At 43.4% G+C, this 19,224-nt stretch overlaps 1 protein-coding gene across 4 annotated transcripts in view; it reads right to left on the reverse strand.

The window, feature by feature from the left end:
- unc5a (unc-5 netrin receptor A) overlaps positions 1-19,224 on the reverse strand; it is a 143,297-nt gene that overhangs the window by 28,025 nt on the left and 96,048 nt on the right. Inside the window, exons 6-9 of one of the 4 annotated variants that reach the window (XM_067598892.1) lie at positions 14,907-15,074; positions 8,013-8,177; positions 2,087-2,275; positions 1,035-1,334 (exon numbers count right to left, since the gene is read on the reverse strand). In XM_067598892.1, the coding sequence (XP_067454993.1) occupies positions 1,035-1,334; positions 2,087-2,275; positions 8,013-8,177; positions 14,907-15,074 (822 nt within the window). Of the gene's footprint in view, positions 1-1,034; positions 1,335-2,044; positions 2,276-8,012; positions 8,178-14,906; positions 15,075-19,224 lie in introns of all 4 variants that reach the window. The other 3 variants (XM_067598891.1, XM_067598893.1, XM_067598894.1) reach the window with 3 other exon arrangements.

Raw genomic sequence — 19,224 nt, forward strand, 5'->3', positions numbered from 1 at the left:
CCACATTCATTCAGCAACTGACATCAGGTCATGCAGCACTTTACTGCACCACATTTATTTATTTTCTCTGGTGTCACAAAGAGCTCACAACAAAAAATAACTGACCTCTTATGTCATCAAAAATGAGGGTCAGGCAGAGACAGGATCAAAAAGAGGCTGTAATATCATGATGATGATAATCACTGTGTGGCCCTTCCATATGCTGATTTGTGTCATTATGTTTACTAAATGATTTTGCATAATTATATGATTAGCAGATTGATTTTATGGTAGTTTAGCTTTTTGAATTCATGCTAGGAATCACATATCTACTGTCATAAAATCCTGTGGTTGGTCCACTTCGCTTTCACACCTCAAATTAACCACACTTATGTCCTATTGGACTCCCCTTATCAGGAGGTCTTGGGTGTTTCATCCGCACCAGAGTTTGACCAAGAGCTTTTTCACAGCAGCCCAAATCAGAGTTCATTAGAACAATACCAGGCGTTAAGTGTAAAAGCACTCTGTCCTCCTATTCCATCCATCTGCTGACCATCAACTATCAAGGAAGCGATCTGTACAAAATATATACTATACAATATCATTTGTTAACCATAGTCACACATATGTGCATCACCATGTGAGTGTGGGGATTTCCTGTCATACATCAGAAAGGAGTTAAACAGGTGTATAGAGCTTGTGTCATTAAAAAGTGCAGCAACTATCTCTCCTGTGATATTGTGGTACAACATGCCTTTGTTTCTACCTAGTCATCATTATTCATAACATGAGGTTGAGTTGCAGTCTTGACTAATAATGCTCACTATCTGTTCTTCTTCCTGAGTACTTTGTGACACCGGGGAACATAAACGACTCCTGGTAGCACTGATGATGCAGGATGACATCACCAAAATGGTCCGATCATTGTTAATCTACATGACTTCAAGCTTACAGCTCTTGAATGGGATCAGAACTAGCCCGGACCAAATCACCACATTAACTCCAGGTGTGACATCACCCTTGGAAACCTATCTGAACCTAAATGAAGAACCCACCTGTGTTGGGGATCGTCAGCCTCCCTCCCAGGAAGTTGAAGGTCCCATAGGAGGTGTTGGCCATGTCGCGAGGCAGTGTTTTAAAGTAGGTCTGAGTGGACAGCCTGCTCACAAACTCAGCAGGGTCAGAGTTGAGCTTGCCGTTGTGCAGAGTGTGTGAGCCGTTGGGAAGCGGGTCCAGCAAAGGGCCGTTGGTCATGGAAAACTTCCCGGTGGCATCGTGGCGAGAGCGCAGCGTGCCTTGGTAACTAGTGGTGGTAGTGGTTAGATCAGGCTGGATTGTAAGCAAATGAGAATTCTCTGTTTAAATAATAAAAAAAAGAAAACAGACAAAAACAATGAGTGGCGCGGGGGTTCATACATCACAGAGACAGACCTCACACTCTCTAAAGCTGTCTCAACACACACAGAAAACTGACACGAATACAGGAAAGACACATGGTGCAGAAAACAGAACGCTCACACACTCTTGACAATACACAAACACAAATTCCAACCAAAGCCAGTCAATTCCCCTCTCCTCTGTCTCTCTATCTGTCTGTCTCTTTAGCAACCACACAATCAATTCCAAACAGAACTCAGATACAGCTTAGCACTCAGAATGTATAAAAGCTTTTTTCACGGTGAATCACAGGCAGTGCAACCCAGTTCCCCATCTCCATCCAACTCAAACAGTTGTATTTCTATTACTCGCTGCACCTCTGAGGCTCCACACAGGCAGTAAACAGAGTGGGTACATTTCCTGACAATGAGGTGGTGGCGAAACATAATGTGTCAGGCAGGCAAATAAACAGTCTGTGCACCACACACACATACACAAACACACACATACATACATACACTAAATCTTTCTTAGACTACAAACCACTGTAAACACATTCACACCACCTCCGTAACCACACACACACAGCATCGGTGGTAGATGTAGATGATTGCTGTACGGTCATGGTGGGCAGACGGACAGAGCGACGGACGCACAGAGGAGGGTAGAACAAAGAACAGTGTCCTACTGCTGTGGGGGGGAGGCCTGCGTGGCCGCGGTGCCCACACACCTGGCTTGCTGGGCTTGATGCCCATGGGCTGGAAGCCAGTGGTGAGGATGGAGGAGTCCGCCACGTCGGCATCCAGGCCCTCCTTCTTACGCCGGTAGACCAGGACCACCACGATGAGGAGTAGAGTCAGACACAGAGCCACCGCTACCATGCCCACGTAGAGCGCCACGTCCTCTGCCCCGCTCACGGCTGCAAGGAGGAGGAAGCAGCGGAGACAGAGAGAGAGAGAGAGAGAGAGAGAGTGGAGGACACACAACGATAGGAATTATTAATCAAGACTGAAAAATTCCCTCAGGTGTTGAATGGTAATACCTTTGTGTGCTCCTGTAACATCTTATCTTCTATGCAAAGGTCTCACTTGAGGATTTGTTTAATAGCGTAAAATCAGTTACACATTCCTTGCTTGCTGTTTAATGCTACTTGACTTTGTCCCTAACTGTTTCTCGTAGTTAAGAGAGCAAACGTGAGCAAATATTACATAACGGTCTTGATTTAAGTATCTTTAAAAGGCTTGGCTTTAATGTCGACCTGTAGATAATCAAAAAGAAGAAGGAACTAGCTTCTGAAACAGTGTTACCTTACCTTCGCTTCTGCACTGGATAAATATATCTTATGCCAGCATGTTCTTTCTCTCCCCTGTCTTTTTCTTTCTTTCTCTAGGCACACAACACCCCCAAGAGAGACAGTGAAAAAAATGAAAGATTTGCTTATGAAATTCTAGCAGCTCTTATTGAATGTCTTTCTCTCTCAAAAGCATGGGAGCGTCTTTCTCCCAAAGTACAGTATGAAGATGACAGCTTAAGGCCCAGACAAACATCATTGTGTTCGTGCATTTGTGTGTACACATTGTGTTGTGTGTGTATGTGTGTGTGTGTGTGTGTGTGTGTTTTGCAGGAGAATGGGATTTGCTACAGCTGTCTCCCTATGGCTGGGGGAATTTGGTGGCGGAGGTGGAGGATGCTCCTGGGGCCTTTGTGGAGGGCCATTGTCCCAGGGAGCCACGGGGGCGTAGCGCTGTCAACTGAACACAGTCAAGGAAGGGACATATTGAGCTGCGCAGCTTTGAGGGATGGAGAACAACGGCAAAGGTTAAAGTGCGGCAGGCTGGCGTGTGGTGAGTTGACAACAAAAGGAGGAGGACAGAAGCGGCGAGAGAGAGAGAGAGAGAGAGAGAAAGCAAACGTACCAGAAAGAAAATTAGAATTAAGAGGATAAAAAATGAAAAAGAGAAGGGAGACAGGATGTGCTGGTAACTGACAGCATGTGCGATTTGCATTTCAGCAATAACACGTCCAAAAGGTTTGTGTCAAAATCAACCTGATTAACATTAGATATGGCATATTATGATGAATATCTCCAGACTGTCACAGTGTTTTTCTACCACTGTGTAATCCCACTGCTTGACAGGAACTGCACCCAACCTTAGGATCCGATTTGACAGGTTTTAATTGGTGTTAGTAAATCTGTGACATGAAATCGGCACAATTAAATTTGTGGGGTGCTAACAGTCAAATTTGGAAAAAAAAAGGGAAAATGGTCAAAAAAGTATTTTCTGAATTCTTTGTTCGTTTCTTTCTCTCTGCGTGTGTGTCTCTCTCTCATCTCTATTCATCTCTTTTCATCCATGTGGCCTTGCCTTCTCATTTTGCCTTGAAAAATCTATTTCTTTGGACAAAGCCGTGTGACATACCCAAGTCTTTAAGAGAAATGCCAGAATCTATTTAATGGGTGATTATCTCAGTACAATCTGATACCTTAAGTAGCGGGATTATATGCAGCCAAGCTCTATGGCGGCCCATCGTAATGCCAGAGATCTCTTGACATGTAATCAATTGTGAATGACTGGCTGAAGATAAACACGAGATCGCATGTTTTGTTCTTGACATTACAAAGCCATCTCCACAGAACATACATATGGCATAAAGAGTCTTATGGGATACACACACCCTTCCTCCACCCCTCATCTAGTCCATTTACTTGCCTGTGCTACTTTCCTCTGACTCCCTTCCCTGTCTGTCTCTCCTCAGGGAAGCATAGAGGTGCTTAACTGTAAGCAGCCAGGCTAAACCTTCCACCTCCCACAATGAGCTCCAAAAAAAGGGGGGAGAGACTATGGCTGAACCTCTCATTAAAGTTCCCAAATCCAATTGTCTTGGTGCCAAAGGCCAGACGAGGCTGTGATATTTGGACTTCTAATGCTGCACTCCACTGAGAGATGTGCAGTCTGACTAAAGACAAAACAACACCCGTCAGCAAGGAGACAGGCTAACTGGCTTCTGCTGACTGGATAAACATAGCCTTAGATTGGCCAGTTGCTGTTTACTTTCAGAGGGCAAACCAAAGGCACCTAGCAAAACCTCGGATGCAAAGATTCAGTATCTCTACCTTTTCCCCTGCACACACCATTTTCTTGCACCCATACAATAAAGTCAGTCAATCAGACAAGTCTTTCTCTCTCTCTTCCTCTCTTTCTTCCTCTCCCTCTGTACCCATCTGTAATCTTTGGTAGCTTATCGGAGCATCACTGAGTGAAGTTTTATCTGACCCGCCAGGTGTCACAGCGAAACGATCCGGATGCTCACTACAACCCTGACCAGCAACCGCTCTCAACTCCTCCTGGCCCTGCTCATTGATTCTCATGATGCCAGCCAATAATTGAGAGGACATTCATCACACTTTAATTGACATAGCTAATCAGGTTTTATAATTGGATGGGCTTTACTTGAATCCCCCTCTAACATGCCCTCTTTCTGTCTCTCTATCCCTCTTTTTCCACACACACTCCCAATTTACCTCTCTTCCCCCTCGCCCCTGTCACTCCATCGTTCATTTCCACTTGACGTAATTGCTGGCGCAGAACTTTTCTCTTTGTTTGTGACCTCTCGTCATGATTGACACCCTCCTGCAGATAATCTGTGGATGTGATGAGCTATTTTCAGAGTTGACCCCAGGCCAATCTCTGTTTGTTCCCTCTCCCTGTGCTTTAAGTTCAGCTCCTCAGACTCGCTCCAGGGCTCGCTGGTTAGGGATCAGTTTCTTGACTTGAGATGGGCTGGTATGGACTTATAATTCATCTCTTCTGATGCTCTGATGTACCGGGCTCCTGTTAAAATTTGGACTCATGTGGCATTGGCAGTCAGCACAATGTCTGCACCTGATAGTCCGCAACTCGCTCTACCTGCTCCTTTCTCTCTCCCGCATTGATAAATAAAAGCTTTGCAGCCTCCTGCGCCTCTTCCTTGGGCATTTATCAAGAGACCTGAGAATATATTTCATCCCATGGCCAATCCCAGTCACTCGCCTGAAGATGAATAACACTGGAGTTCTTAAGGTCAGGGAAATATGGCTACTAAAACTCTCAAAAGTGAACGTGACCATTACTATCTCCACAATACAGTCGTCCCATCCCTCAGCGAGTCCAAGTAAAATACGGGCCAAAATAAATGTTCAGCCATTTGTCATGCAGCCTGTGACCCCGCTCTGACAAACTCATGACAAAAACATTAGCTGTTGCGCCACCAAATTAGCCCCCAAATTCAGAACGGTCTAAAGACAGATTAATAGTTTGATGGTCTTTGCACAATCATTTGTGACATCTCTCAAAACGGGATGCTGCTGCAAATTAACTTCATTACCTTCATTAAACACATTAAGCCAAATAATTGTTTTTATGTTGTCCTAATTTCCCATGCCTGGGATTATGAGCACTATTATTTTTCCCACTATCCTCTTTGTGCCCTCTAACACCTGGTTGTCATTTTGGTTCTGGCAAGCTGCCAACATATTTATTATTTCCCTGCACAGATTTTGCGTAGCTTCATCTTAGGCTCCACTTTATGAAAACGATCCTGTCTGGGTCAGATCTGTTTGTTTTGAGAGATGTTACACACAAAGCTCGCTGCTACACATGGATTCTCATATATGCCATACCCAAAACAATAACCTCATTTAATGTATGCCGTTTCTAGCTTAATGAGGGAGATTAGAAATGTTTGTGAGGCCCTCAGACAGAGGACATCTTTTGTTGCAGAGTAACTACGGCTCACTCTGCAGTTGTATTGTTTGATTACACTGAGAGAAAAGAGTGCCTTTTGTTTCAGGGGTAAGTTTTCCATCTCAGCTAATAGCCTGCAGACATGGTTGAAGTATGGGAGTTGCTGACAAGCCAAAACCATCTTGCTATTTTGCTTATTATAATACTTCACACAGCAATTGTCTGTGGAAACACATCTGCTGGGAACAGATTGGGACAGGCATTCTTCAGAGGCCAGCGCTCTGCTCTGCACTGTCAGTGTAAATACTGAGCGTGTGTGTGTGTGTGTGTGTTTGTGTGTGTGTGAGTGTGTGAGGAACAATGACTGGCATCTTTGTGTATATATCTTGCCTCTTTGGGGAGGAGTTGCTGACCTTTGATGATTGGCCGACTGAGCTTCCTGGTTCACTGCACCAGCCAAACTCAGCTATCAGTTGACACGCACGTGCATGCACACACACACTTAGTGCTCACACATATACGGTACACAACAGCAAATATTATTTGGCCCTCTCCCCCCCTCACTCTCCATGCATCAGTCTATCTGATCATGTCAATCAGTGCATGATACATAATTCAGTGTATTAATTCACTGGCCCATGTTGACCAAATCCCCATTAAAACTCAGTGTTTACCATGCAGATCAGCAAAAGATTGCACTATTTATAACATTTTCTCTAGGAGATGCCACCCTGAGACTCATCATTTCTGGATGGGAAGCTGCAATATCTTTCTGTCTTTGATAACTGTAGGGAGTGACAGAGCTTTCCCTTCATGTCCATCTGGTCAGCAGCGGACCCTGTGGTGCCACTTTCCACTCAGCCGCACAATCTTTGCGGTTTCTAATCCTGACAGTTACGCACATGCCCTATTAATGACACACGGGGGGTGGCAACACAGTACAGGCTGTTTTACGCAGCGAATGAAATACACATTAGCTACGCAGCTATACATATACACAACATAAGCATGTAGTGAACAATCACGATACACACATGCACACCAGCCGTGTGTGTTTTCACAGCTGATTTGACCTGTGGCACTTCATCTGGCAGGTTGTGTTTTAATCAGGGGAGAGATGGTTTAATTCTCAGCTCTATTAATAGGTCAGTCAGTACCGACGCAGGTGAAAAGATTGTATATTATCTTGGCGGTGAATGTCACACCAGTGTTAATTAGAACTGATCGTCTCAAAGGTCATGCAGGTGGGGACGAGCCAGCAGTGGTCCGTAGACGATTCTTCTGTCATTACAAGTGTCTTATGAGATGGACATCTTCCCTTTATGAACTTTTTGTGCCAAACATCTATCACAAGAAACAGATGCCATGAGGAGGTATCAAATGTTTATTTGTTCTCATAAAAAGAGGACACTTGCTCCTCTTGTCAAAGTGGAAAATGTTTTAAAAGGTAAAAAGCATGAGGAGAAAAGCCTTTCCCCCACTACCCGCCATAGGTCAGGGGCTAATTGATGCTAATGCTAATCCTCTACACCTGTTCAGCATGTATTGATTGTTATCTACTTGTTGTTGAATATGAAATGTCATGTTTTCTTTTTGAATAAATTTCCCACTTTGGCCTTAAGAGCCTGTTGCACTTCTTTAAAAAGATAAAACACTATAGCAGTGTTGTTTTGTAGTAGTTTGTTGTTTTCTGGCTGCAGCTCTAAATCTTGTTTTGAGCACAGTTTATTGATTTTAAAATGTTCATTTGTACAGCTTCTGTCAGCTCAGTTAAAATAAGCAAATATATAACAAACAGTGTGTCCCACTGATCCTGTTGCAGAGAAATAGCATACAAAAAAAAAAAAAAAGTACTACTGCATTGTTTCTATTGTTTCACCAAGTTTAACAGTGAGAGTATGGTTTGCAATATGTGGGTGGTAGTGCACTCACTCTGTGGGCATTGCTCGCTGGTACAGTTGAGAGACTGGAGGTCTAGGCCCTGGCAGTCTTTGCCCCCGGTGCCAGGTGAAGGCTGGGTGCAATCCCTGCTCCTCCACATCGAACAGTCTGCACCGCACGCCGACCACTTGCTCCATTCGCTCCAGCCTCCATCTACTGCAAACATACATTTAATAGAAAAAAAGCATGGGTGAGCGCAAACACACACACACAGAAACACACATAGAGCAGCAAAAACTCAAACTGATTCACTTCAAACACTTGTATTTTAGTTCACAGGAAAAACTATTGATCGGGAAAAAAATAAAACAAGCTGTGCTCCTTCTTACAAACATTGTGAACTGTTAAAACTCTACCCAGTGAGGTTCAGATGCAACGCTGGTGTAAAAGCAGTGGTGTATTTGCGTGTGAGACGAGAACAACTGATAGAATACATCCTGTGCAAATCTACTCGCTCTAAAATGGAAACCTGGTCGGGGAAGGATTATAAAGACATGCAAATCCACTTGCACACACTCAAATCCAGCAGATGCACGGGGAAACCAAAGCATGTAAAACTGCTGAGGAGAGCCATATTGTCTCTACTCTGCTTTCTTTGTTTATTTTCAACATGGAAATCAGATGCAACTAAGCTAAACCCTATTGGTACAAGAGTGCTGCGGCTTGGTAGACCTAGCTGTCAACAAACTAAATCTGTATAGGGAGAAGAATCGGGCCCCTGGGAAATTAGTCTTCTAGTCTACTGTATGAGATTTGGACAAACATACATGCACACACAAATATCTCTTTTTAAAAATTCCCCTAAAAAATGAAAATTAGTGAGAAGAAAGAAATCTGCCTGGGTTTGCATCATTACCTGCAGTGTATTTGAATGCAAGACTCCGTACCATTCAGGTGGTATTACTCTGAACATAGACGAATGTACATTACACCTGCAGCCTATTTCTGTCTACCAACTTCAAACACACCACCATCAGCACAAGCAAAATGAAGCAAATGGAAATGGGCCAGTAATAGTTCTGAGCATGCCCTGCTGTAAGACATATCAGCAGCTTTACCACATGCAGAGAGAGGGAGGCCATTTTTGCAAAGGTGGGGGTAATTTGGCAATGTGGCCGGGGGGAGGCCAGTGGCTGGGAGTGATATTGAGAGTGACACAGTGCCAGGCCTGGGGAAGGTTACCATGGGGCTAATGGGAAAAAGAGCAGTAATGAGCTCTCATGGGGGAAAAAACGCCACCGTCTCGCTCTTTCTTTCTCCCACATGTAAGGGTGAAGGAGACCAGACGAGAATCACCAGAGCTGCACACACATACACAGAGTACTCGAACATCTCTATGACAGCAGCAAACCCTCCTCCTGACTGACCTAAGGGCAAGGAAACCTTAGTGCTCATAAATCCTGGCAATAAAGAGTGCAGGGGGCATGACCCCCAGAGAGCAAGTCTGACCCACTGCAGGTAAAAGGCTTTGGTTAATAAAACATTAGTGGGATGGTGACATGTTACCCAGGGTGGGATACCTATTATTGCATAACTGTAACCGGGTGATGATGTTATTTGGTTTTTGAGCCAGTTCACAATTGGAAAATGAGCTAAAAGGCGTTGTGAGCATATTAGGTTGGAAGCACAGGTGTGTGAATTAGACCCTGCTCCCACACAAGACTGCATGTTTGTCCGTGTGTGTGTTCTCAAATGATTGCTGGAGAATGTATGTGTGTGTGTGTGTGTGTGTGTGTGTGTGTGTGTGTGTGTGTGTGTGTGTGTGTGTGTGTGTGTGTGTATGTGTGTGTGTGTGTGTGTGCATGGTGGGATGCTGACACAGCTTGGGCCTCTTTGCAGTCAGATCCATTTGGCAGAGACAGCAGAACCAATCAGATAATTGTCCTTGTTTGGCATTGAGTGGACCCATCCGTGGGCCAGTGGGCTGATTATCCAGGCTGGGAATGAGAATGATTGAATAGCGAATTACATCCTAATGAATATATTATGTCGCCCCTCAGTTTATCCACACCACTGTGAAATAAAGAGATGAGATCAACATCTGCCCTGATGAGGTGATGAAATTCTACTTCTCTTTTCTACCACAAAGCAAGACTAATGGCCATGCAAATAACATTTTCAAACAAGGAGATTGGAGTGGAAACAGGGTGCTGCTCGTGAGAATATGGATGAGACACAAGCACTGTGACACAAGGCTGTGGAAAATCAAAGAAAGATGAAGATACATAAACAGCTCTTCGTGGCCTCTCTTGACTCCTAACACATGTTGCAAATATTTCAGAAACAGAAGAGGCTTTTTACATGAGCAGAGACCAAAGAAAATGTGCGGACAGCACAGAAGGAACTCTTTCCATCTTCTTTGAAAGATAATAAGTGGTTACAATAAATGCAGTGAGCTGAAAAAATTGACACTTTTCTTTGATTTTCCTTTTTTTAATTTAAGGCTGGAATCAAAACCAAACCTCACTTCACTTTTACAGAATGTTATCCACAGCCACAGTTTTCCTTATCAAATCCCCAGAAAGAGATTGTTAGTGCTACTACAAAAGGCTCTAGAGCTGATTTTCAATCATGTAGCACCACAGGTTTTAGGTCAGGCAGGTCTCTGAGGACGGATAGTAATACCATACAGTAGCCCAGTGGCAAGCCCCCACTGGACATGTTGTCAAGGGGAGAAGCAAAAGGAACCCAACCATTCTTTACAGGTCGGTAGGAGGCCCCGTTTTAGGCTTTGTTGTTCAAAATGACAATGGCTGCTGACGGACACAGTCCGAGATCATTGGACACCTATGGCTTTTGTGTCCTTGAGGGGAACATGAGGAGGTAGACAAGTACCACTGAGACCAGCAGGCCGCCCCTCTGCTCCCACTGTCCTGTCAACACACATGTGTGCACAGTAACCACCCCTAATCCCAGTGTTCAAAGGCTGATGAAAAAAAAAGAAAAACCACAGAAAACCACAGAGCCACAGAAGGGGTTGATAGCTCAGCCACAGAAGTGGGTGATGCAACAGAGATTAATCACCAAACCTTATTCTGTATTTCTGACACATTTTATAAATCAGATTTTCATTTGCTGGTTGAGATGTAGTGTGTAAATCGATAACTGAACAAAGTAGAGCCTACTTTCTTATGTTAACCAAACCACTAGCATAAACCAAAACAGGAGACAGAATGAGATATGATGATGGTGAGCCAAAACAAATGGCAGAGAATGATTAAAAACAGCGCTGATGCAAGGCTGTCACCAGATGGCCACCGTCTTTTCGCAGTGAACTAATGTGTTTTTCTGTCACATTTATAAGCCATAGCATTTATTTATTCCTTGGATAAAATATAAGTCTCCAGAACTCTCTGATAATATCCAGAGACATGCGAATGCTTACTTCCAAAGTAGAATTAGACGCTTGCCTGCAGTGCAGACAGTAAACATATGGGTGCTAACTTGTATGTACATGCACATACACACACTTACAAGTACATATGCACAAATACACCAGCCCTGAGTCTGTTTATTTTCCATCTAGAAGAATTCTCATGACTCCTCTGGCAAGCCGGAGGGATCAGTACAATATTTAAATAATTCACACAAGTTAGAAATCTCTTCAGGTTGTTTGCTGTTCTCTCTCACATCAGGCAACAGTTCGGTTCATTTGTTTAGGGCAGGTATCACCTTGTTGCTTCCAAAATTAACTATTTGCTGTTGGCTCTGGTACTGTGTATTTGTCGGAAATGTTGGCGTGATCTGACATTTTGCCATGACTGTTGGCTCTGACCACAAGTCAGAGTGGGATGGAGTCAATGAGAGGGTGAGGGATGGACTGCAGATTTATACTGTATACTTCAGTGGAATATGATGAAATGGAGACAAAGGAGAAAGGAAGGGACAGAGAGAGAGAGAGGAAAAAGAATTGGAGATAAGCTCTTGCATAGTTTGGCTACTCGCTGTCTCAAGTGTTGATCTGCTCTGCTCTGAGCCTCGGGCTTTAGCCTCAGCCTCCTCCTCCTCCTCCACAGCTCCCTGTGTCTCTCTCAGCATGGAGCCCATCTGATCTGCCACGCAGGCCTCCGCCAACTCTCATTAAACACTTTGGAGACTTAGACAAAAATACAGATGAGCCTCTCTAGCTTCACACTTTCCCCCGATGAGAGGTGGGAGCTCACATTTAGACACAGGAGTCACTGTCAGTAGACATGTGGAGAGTTCTGATTCTGAACACGCCATCGTAAGATAGTGCCGGTCTGTGGAAGTTGCATGTCTATAGCTAAGCACTGCTCTGAGGGAATCATGCTACTTTCAAAATGTGGAACAACACATGGCCATCGGCTTTTTGACAAGAAATATATATACAGACTTAGCTGGGCAACGCAGAGACAAATTATAGTCTTTCCATGTTGTCGGTTCCAAATTTAAATTGATTTGTTTCCAGCGAATATTCATTCAGTTGACAGCGTCTCTTTATCCCCAAAGGAGAAGTGCAGCAAATCCGAGAGGCCATCGACGTGCTTTAGACAAAACAGAAACAGACTGAGACCACAGATTGCACACAGAATAAGCAGCTGAAAAAAACTAACTATATTTTTCTGTAACCCATTTCAAAGATCTAATGCTGTAAGTTAAATGCACTAGAGAGCTAATAATCAACAAAGAATCTTATCCTACATAATTAATGAACTCTTGAAACAAGACCAGCATTAAATTACGCGATTTCTTAAAATGCAGCTCAGAAACAAAGGCAATGTAGAGGAAAAAATGCCTCTCAAGTCTGACTTAAAAAAAAAAAAAAAGAACGCTACTTCTGAATCCAAATGTCAGCTGTGTCTAAATAAATAACATGATGATTTCTATCTGCAGCATTACATCTCCCTATGTAATTCATTCTTCTCCAGACTTTCTCTTATGAAATCACCATCGACTGTGCATCTACTAGATTAGACCTGTGAAAGCTATAAGCATAGTGATAATTAAAGTTGTTATCCATAATATAAGAATGCTATATAGCTCCGGTCTCGCCGCCCCCCTTACTGAATGTGACTCTTACATGAGAACTTCCATTTGTGCATTTAGGCTAGTGATTCATACACATGTTAATCATGTGTTTGATGAATCAACGCAGGGATTCAGATGTATTTGGGATTGTTGTTGCTGGGCTGTGTGTGCGCTTGCTGACAAATGACAGGAGCAGCCAGTTCATCTTGGGGGACTTCAGAGGCATGTCTGTGAGTACACAACAGAGCCGCGGTGCCACTTGTGATTGGAAACAACAGCCCATCTTCCCCAGGCTCTGGCGTGGTGGGCTTTGGCCTTGAAGGGGAACCCTCTCCGGGTGCCGACAGCTGGGGTTGTCCAACTGATGTTCTGTCTGAGAAAGGTAACGAGTGAGAAAAGGAGGCAGAGACTACCCTCTGTTGCCAAACAACAGGGCTGATAGAGGTGTGAGAGAGGTCACGGTGTTGTAGCATCTCTCATCAAGAGAAAAAAAAAGGAGTTCTTTCTCTTCCAAAGTCTCCACAAACTGTGTTCACAGGGCCACAATGCAATTTCTGTGACAGCACCCTAAGGGTTGAAATTACACACTTTCTCCTTGTGGGGTAAGAGAAAGATAGAGGAGGGCGGGGTTTGGTCTAACAATAGCAGCTTGGACTGACATTAATCTCTTTAAGCTCATGGAGGTCAGTATCCTGCTTTGCTATTGGGGAATGTCAAGCATCCCTGGACACCCCTCTAATTCCATTACTCGTTGCTCCAGCGCTAATAATTCCAAATCCATCCAGATAGCGTCCTGACGGAGCGTCATGGATTTCTGTGTTTCCTTTGTCTTCCTCCTCCTGCTGTATTCCAGTGGGCCATGTTACTTACACTCACGCTTGACATCTAGTGATGTCTTTACATGGGAGATGTGTAACGAAACACCCTGATTCACTGAGGAAGATAACCTCTGTTTTAGGCAGGGAGAAGCTGCCACTGCCAGAGGTGTTGGATTTCCCTCTCTGCTATTTACCGAGCATGGGAGATTTCTCCTGCGGTCAGCTTGGCTGCAGAGCCCCACAGCTATATGTCCACAGACTGATCTGCTGGCAGCAAAACAGCCATCGCTTGTACACACTCAGGCTTTCTCTACTTTCTCACTTTTCCTCTTCTCTCTCTCACTCTGGGGCTTTGTTTCTGCCTTCCTTTCACTGTATCTGTTTCCATCTGTCTCTATCCCTGCTTCCACCTTCCACCTCCTCTCTCCTATCCTGCTCTCTCTCTCTCTTGCTCACTATCTCTCCCTCTGTCAGGGGGCTAATGTAGGACTGCAAATGAAGCAGCTTCCATCTCAGGCTACAAGAGATCGATACGTGTTGCTCAGTATCAGGCAGGACACTCTGCCTCTTGGACGCTCTCACAAGGGAGAACGGGCAGGCAAATGAAACGCCCTCAACTCCTCACACGTAAACATGGCACACAGGCTGCCATAATTCAGCTTTTTATTGCCCATATTTACTACATAGCTTGAGCAGCAAACAATAACAAATGTACTAGCTGGTCTGACACAATTCCATGGCTGGGACCATGTCTCTTAAAGCAGACAGGTCTCTGAAATAAAAGCAGGGTCTGCGTACTGCGCAGAAGATAAAGAGACATGTGAACAAAGCAGGATAATAAATCACTTGCAGGTTGAGGTCTTACTGTGAGGACTAATAGGCTCTGACATTGCTGTACAAGCGGTCTAATTGCAGGAAACAACAGAAGCACTGACATCTAAGAAAAGACGTGGAGGTGCTGGTACAAAAGGGCAGCCAAAATAAAGATGAATTGATGACTTCTAGATGCAAAAAAATGCAAAAAGGAAGCCACAGGAAGCCAAGCGCCACAGGACAAACGGGGTTGCCTGGGAGTTACCTGGACAGGTGGCCACACAGGCACTTTTCTGGACGTTCTGCCCCTCACAGGATGTGCCTCCATTCAGTGGCGTGGGGTTGGTGCAGCTCCGACTCCTCTTCTGCCAGCCACGCCCACACACAGCACTGCAGGACGACCAGGTGGTCCACGTGGACCAGCCGCCGTTGACTGTCAGACCAGCGCCGGGGGGGATGGAGGGGTGAGGGAGGGAGAAGGTTGGAAGGGAGGGATGGATGGATGAAGGGACAGAGCAGCCAGGATTACCCGACATGCACTAAGGAAAAGAGGTGTGTTGCGCTAGAATAATCATGACTGCTGTTACACTCATTGCTTCAGCGCTGCAAGGTCAATGGAAGAGCAAGAGCAAAAGGGGGCTGCTTCCTGTGTTCCAGTTGGAATTACAGCCAACTGCGGTGAAAACAAAATGGCTTCAACAGGGAGTAGAAAATAGCATGACAGCTTGCCGTCTTTGACCTTATCTCTGAGGAAGACAGTTGCTGCAAAGTAACTAGTGGACACTTAAATATCGCTCCCAATTTCACTTAAACCTGCAGTGCGGAACTTTCGTCTCCCCTTTCTAGCGGTGAGAGTAATTACACAAACACTGTCGATGTCATCGGCGCAGACCCCTGACGCTTTTTATGTGAGCCGTTCCCCACCCTGGTGACGTGACGTGGTTGGGGGGCACTGAGGACAGTCAGCCCCGGTCGACAGTTGCAAACCAATCATTGCTGGTTGACATAAAACGCATCACCACCAGTGCACCAGTGCAGGAAAGTCATCACAGACACTAGATTTAAAAACTCTGGTATACTACAAAATACAGAGAGATTTACCTAGTGGTAATAGGATTAATTAAAGCTGCAAGCAGTGTTGGTTGGGACCTCACACTCTGGTCCGTTGGGATCAGATCATTTTGCTCTTTAAAAATGAGGGATATTTCTTACAATTGTGGTGTGCTTTTATTTTGAAAGTTTGATTGACAGGATGAGAATTTTCTGCAGGGTGAGACATGTCTGTCTTGCTCACACCTGTGTCATCAAAATTATGCAAGTTTTGGGCCCATTCACTTCAATTTCAATTAGTACATTGAAAACTCTTGATGAGTTTGTGTGTAAAACAAATTATTTCCCTAATTTTCATCAAGTCTATTTTTAGAAAAGGAAAAATTTTTAACCCACATGACCTGGTCAAAGTTTGATTGACATGTGTACTGTCAGGTGTGTAGAGACAATAAGTAACTGCAGCTGGACACAGAAAAATACTCATATAATTGAATGGAGAGTGTGAGCGAACCCACACCTTTTTGAACATTTACTGCTTCCACATAGTTTTAGATACAAACTTCATTTGAACTTTAAATGAGTCACGAGACTTTGACCTACAAATCTTGAATTCACATGTTTTTTCTATCTTTTATTGTTTTTTAGATATTAGAGTGTGAGTTTTAAAGTCTTTTCTTGCTCCTCTTGTGATTTTATAATGAGTGTGTATTGCGGAATGTTTCACAGCACTGAGGGAGTGACATCACCAGGGGCAGTTGGAGAGGAGGATTTTAGAGTACGCTTTTTGTGAAATCTCCTCATAAATCCCATGACTTTGGCCAAAGCTTACATTAAAAATCATATTTTTTGGTAGAAAATTTCGTTGCGAATCCATTGATACAGGTTTGAAAGTGGTCAGACTTATAGTTTAGACGTCAGAAGCCTCTGTTTGACACAAAGTTCATGCCCATAGATTGCCTCCCCATTGTTTAACATTGTAAGGTGTAATGTGGCACTGCGACTTTCAAGACTTATTAAATCCAAACCGTTTGAGTTATTACAAAGTTTTTCACAACTTTTTTCAGCATAGTGTCATAAGCCATCTATTAAAGTTTGAAGCCGATACTGTTAACTCCCTCAGAGGAGATAGCGTTTGTTCGGGGGCCAAAATTGGGGCAAAGTCTTATTTTGAAAGGCTAATTGCGGACTTCCTGTTGGATTTAGGTCAGGGGTGTCAGCATATGATTTGTTGGTCTTGATGAGACGAATAATTGAGTTTTGGTTTGATCTCTCTACGACATTCCTACAGGCCGTGGCGGCCATTTTAGTTACATAGGTGGCGCTAGAGAGCACATTTTGCCACTTTAGGCGTTAATTTTTACATTTTATCAAATTTTCCCCAGACCTGATGTGCGTGCCAACTTTGGTGAGTTTTTGAGTATGTTTAGGGGGTCAAATTTAGGTGTGATGTCCCGTAATAATAAATAAAGAAAGAAAGACAGCAAGAAACAAACACACAAAAAACAATAGGGTCCTCGCCCTTAGGCAAGGACTACTGTTTTACAGAGGACTACTGTAAAACAGTAGTCCTCTGCCTTTTGGGCTCGGTCCCTAATTAGCATTGTGTGAACTTGTTTGGCAAGGGCTTGAATATCATGGACATTCATTTATATGTAAAATTCCGCACTTCAGCTTTAAGCAATGCAAGAACATTGTACAAAACACTCATAATATAGTCAGAATATAATCACTGTGAATAAATGCCTTTTATAGCACAATGTTCATGGTCAAAAAATGCATAAAAAATACCTCCTACTCCTTGTAAATGCCAACTACTGAAAGATAAATATATCATGATTGTTCCAGTAATTCAGATTGTTTCCGTCACACATCCACCAGTGATTTCACACCATTACATGTAATTCATCAAGCTGAAGTATTCTTTGAATTGTAGAGAACAACACTATCATTTGTTTCTCTCTTATATTTGAAACATGAAGTTCAGGGGGTTCAAAAACTGAATTCCTATTATTACAGCTCCACTTGCTGCACCGATGCCCATATCCTGAACCTTAACCATCTATTGGCACGTAATTGGCGCTATACCGCTTGATCATGGCGGGTGATTACATCAAATCACGCTGGTTTAATTCTAATCAGCTCCTTCCTGTATCTACTGTGTTTGCCTTAGCTTCCAAGATAGAGATTCCTGATTTATTGACTTGAACAGCACTGTCGTTCCGTCTCTGTACATACTCCCTCCCTAATTTCCCCCTAACTCTCTCCTGTGCTTGTCGTGCCTGAATCATTTCCTTGCCCTCTCTATGCGATTGATTGCCCGCCACAGCGAGGTAAATTGCCAGGCAACTCGGCCCCTGATTACCTCTTAGCACAGAGTGCAGTCACACCAGCCAGGCCTTGTTAAAATGCATCTCTGGCCCCCTGTTGAACCCCCTTTGAAAAGTAGTGGTTATTATGACTTGCTACAGCTAGCTAGATCAGCTAACATGGTGGACTCTTTCTGTTCTGCTATAGAGCAACATAAGTGAACAGCAGTAAGGTCTGTTTTTGAACAAGACCTCTTCTATTGTGATTTAACCTCAATTAACACTGCAATGGTAATACATTCGCCGTCTTTCCAAACACATAGTGTGATGGGAAGAAATAAAATTGCACATACAAGCACCCCAGCAATTTGTTCACAATTTCTCAGGTCTAAGAGTGAGAACTATTGTTTGACAGTACAAGAAAGGCAATCAATAAGAGCATGAATGCTCTTGCCTCCACAGTCATTTTAACACAGCAAGTCATTCAACAACAAGCTTATCAATTATAATCAACAGTAAGAATAATTGCACTTTTTTTTCCAGGAGGCTGAGAGCGAATGATAATGTGTGTTTTGACTGCATGCTCCAAATTAACACATTTCATTTGAAATAGTTTGCTGTGAAAGTGATCGTGCCTCAAGTTTTACAGACTTACAGTCATACTGCGCTTTTTAAACATTTGGACCCCCTTCAGGGTTTACACAGTTTGCTTAACTACAAAATTTTCAAAAAGTGAAATTACTTGAAGGGTTTTATCAACAAACTTTATAATGATCTCAGATACAATGATCTCTGCTATCATTTTACATTTCTATTGGTAAGTATTGATTTTATCAAGTAAACACACATATAAACAAAAAAAGTAAGGATACTTAAAAAAATCACTACATGCAGGTATTTTCTCACGGGATTCTGTCATATGCAATATAGCAGATGCTCTATCTATCTTATCTTTAGATAAGTTCCTCCACATGTGTATTTCTGGATATAGTAAGGGAACATAATTTTTTTTCTTTGCTATATGAAGGCTCTAAAGCCCTCCACATCTCATGAACAAGACCTTCCACGCTATTCTTATGTTGTTTGAATTTGAATTCATCCTACACCCTGAAATCCATTGAGATTCCATTTAGAGCTTTTGTTGGCTGAAAAACCAGCAATCTTAAGTGGTAATTAATATTCAAGTAGCTACATCCTGAATATGAGAACTGCATAACATTAAAACTT

Source organism: Thunnus thynnus, chromosome 9 (genome assembly GCF_963924715.1).
Source record: "Thunnus thynnus chromosome 9, fThuThy2.1, whole genome shotgun sequence".
NCBI classification, from domain to species: domain Eukaryota; kingdom Metazoa; phylum Chordata; class Actinopteri; order Scombriformes; family Scombridae; genus Thunnus; species Thunnus thynnus.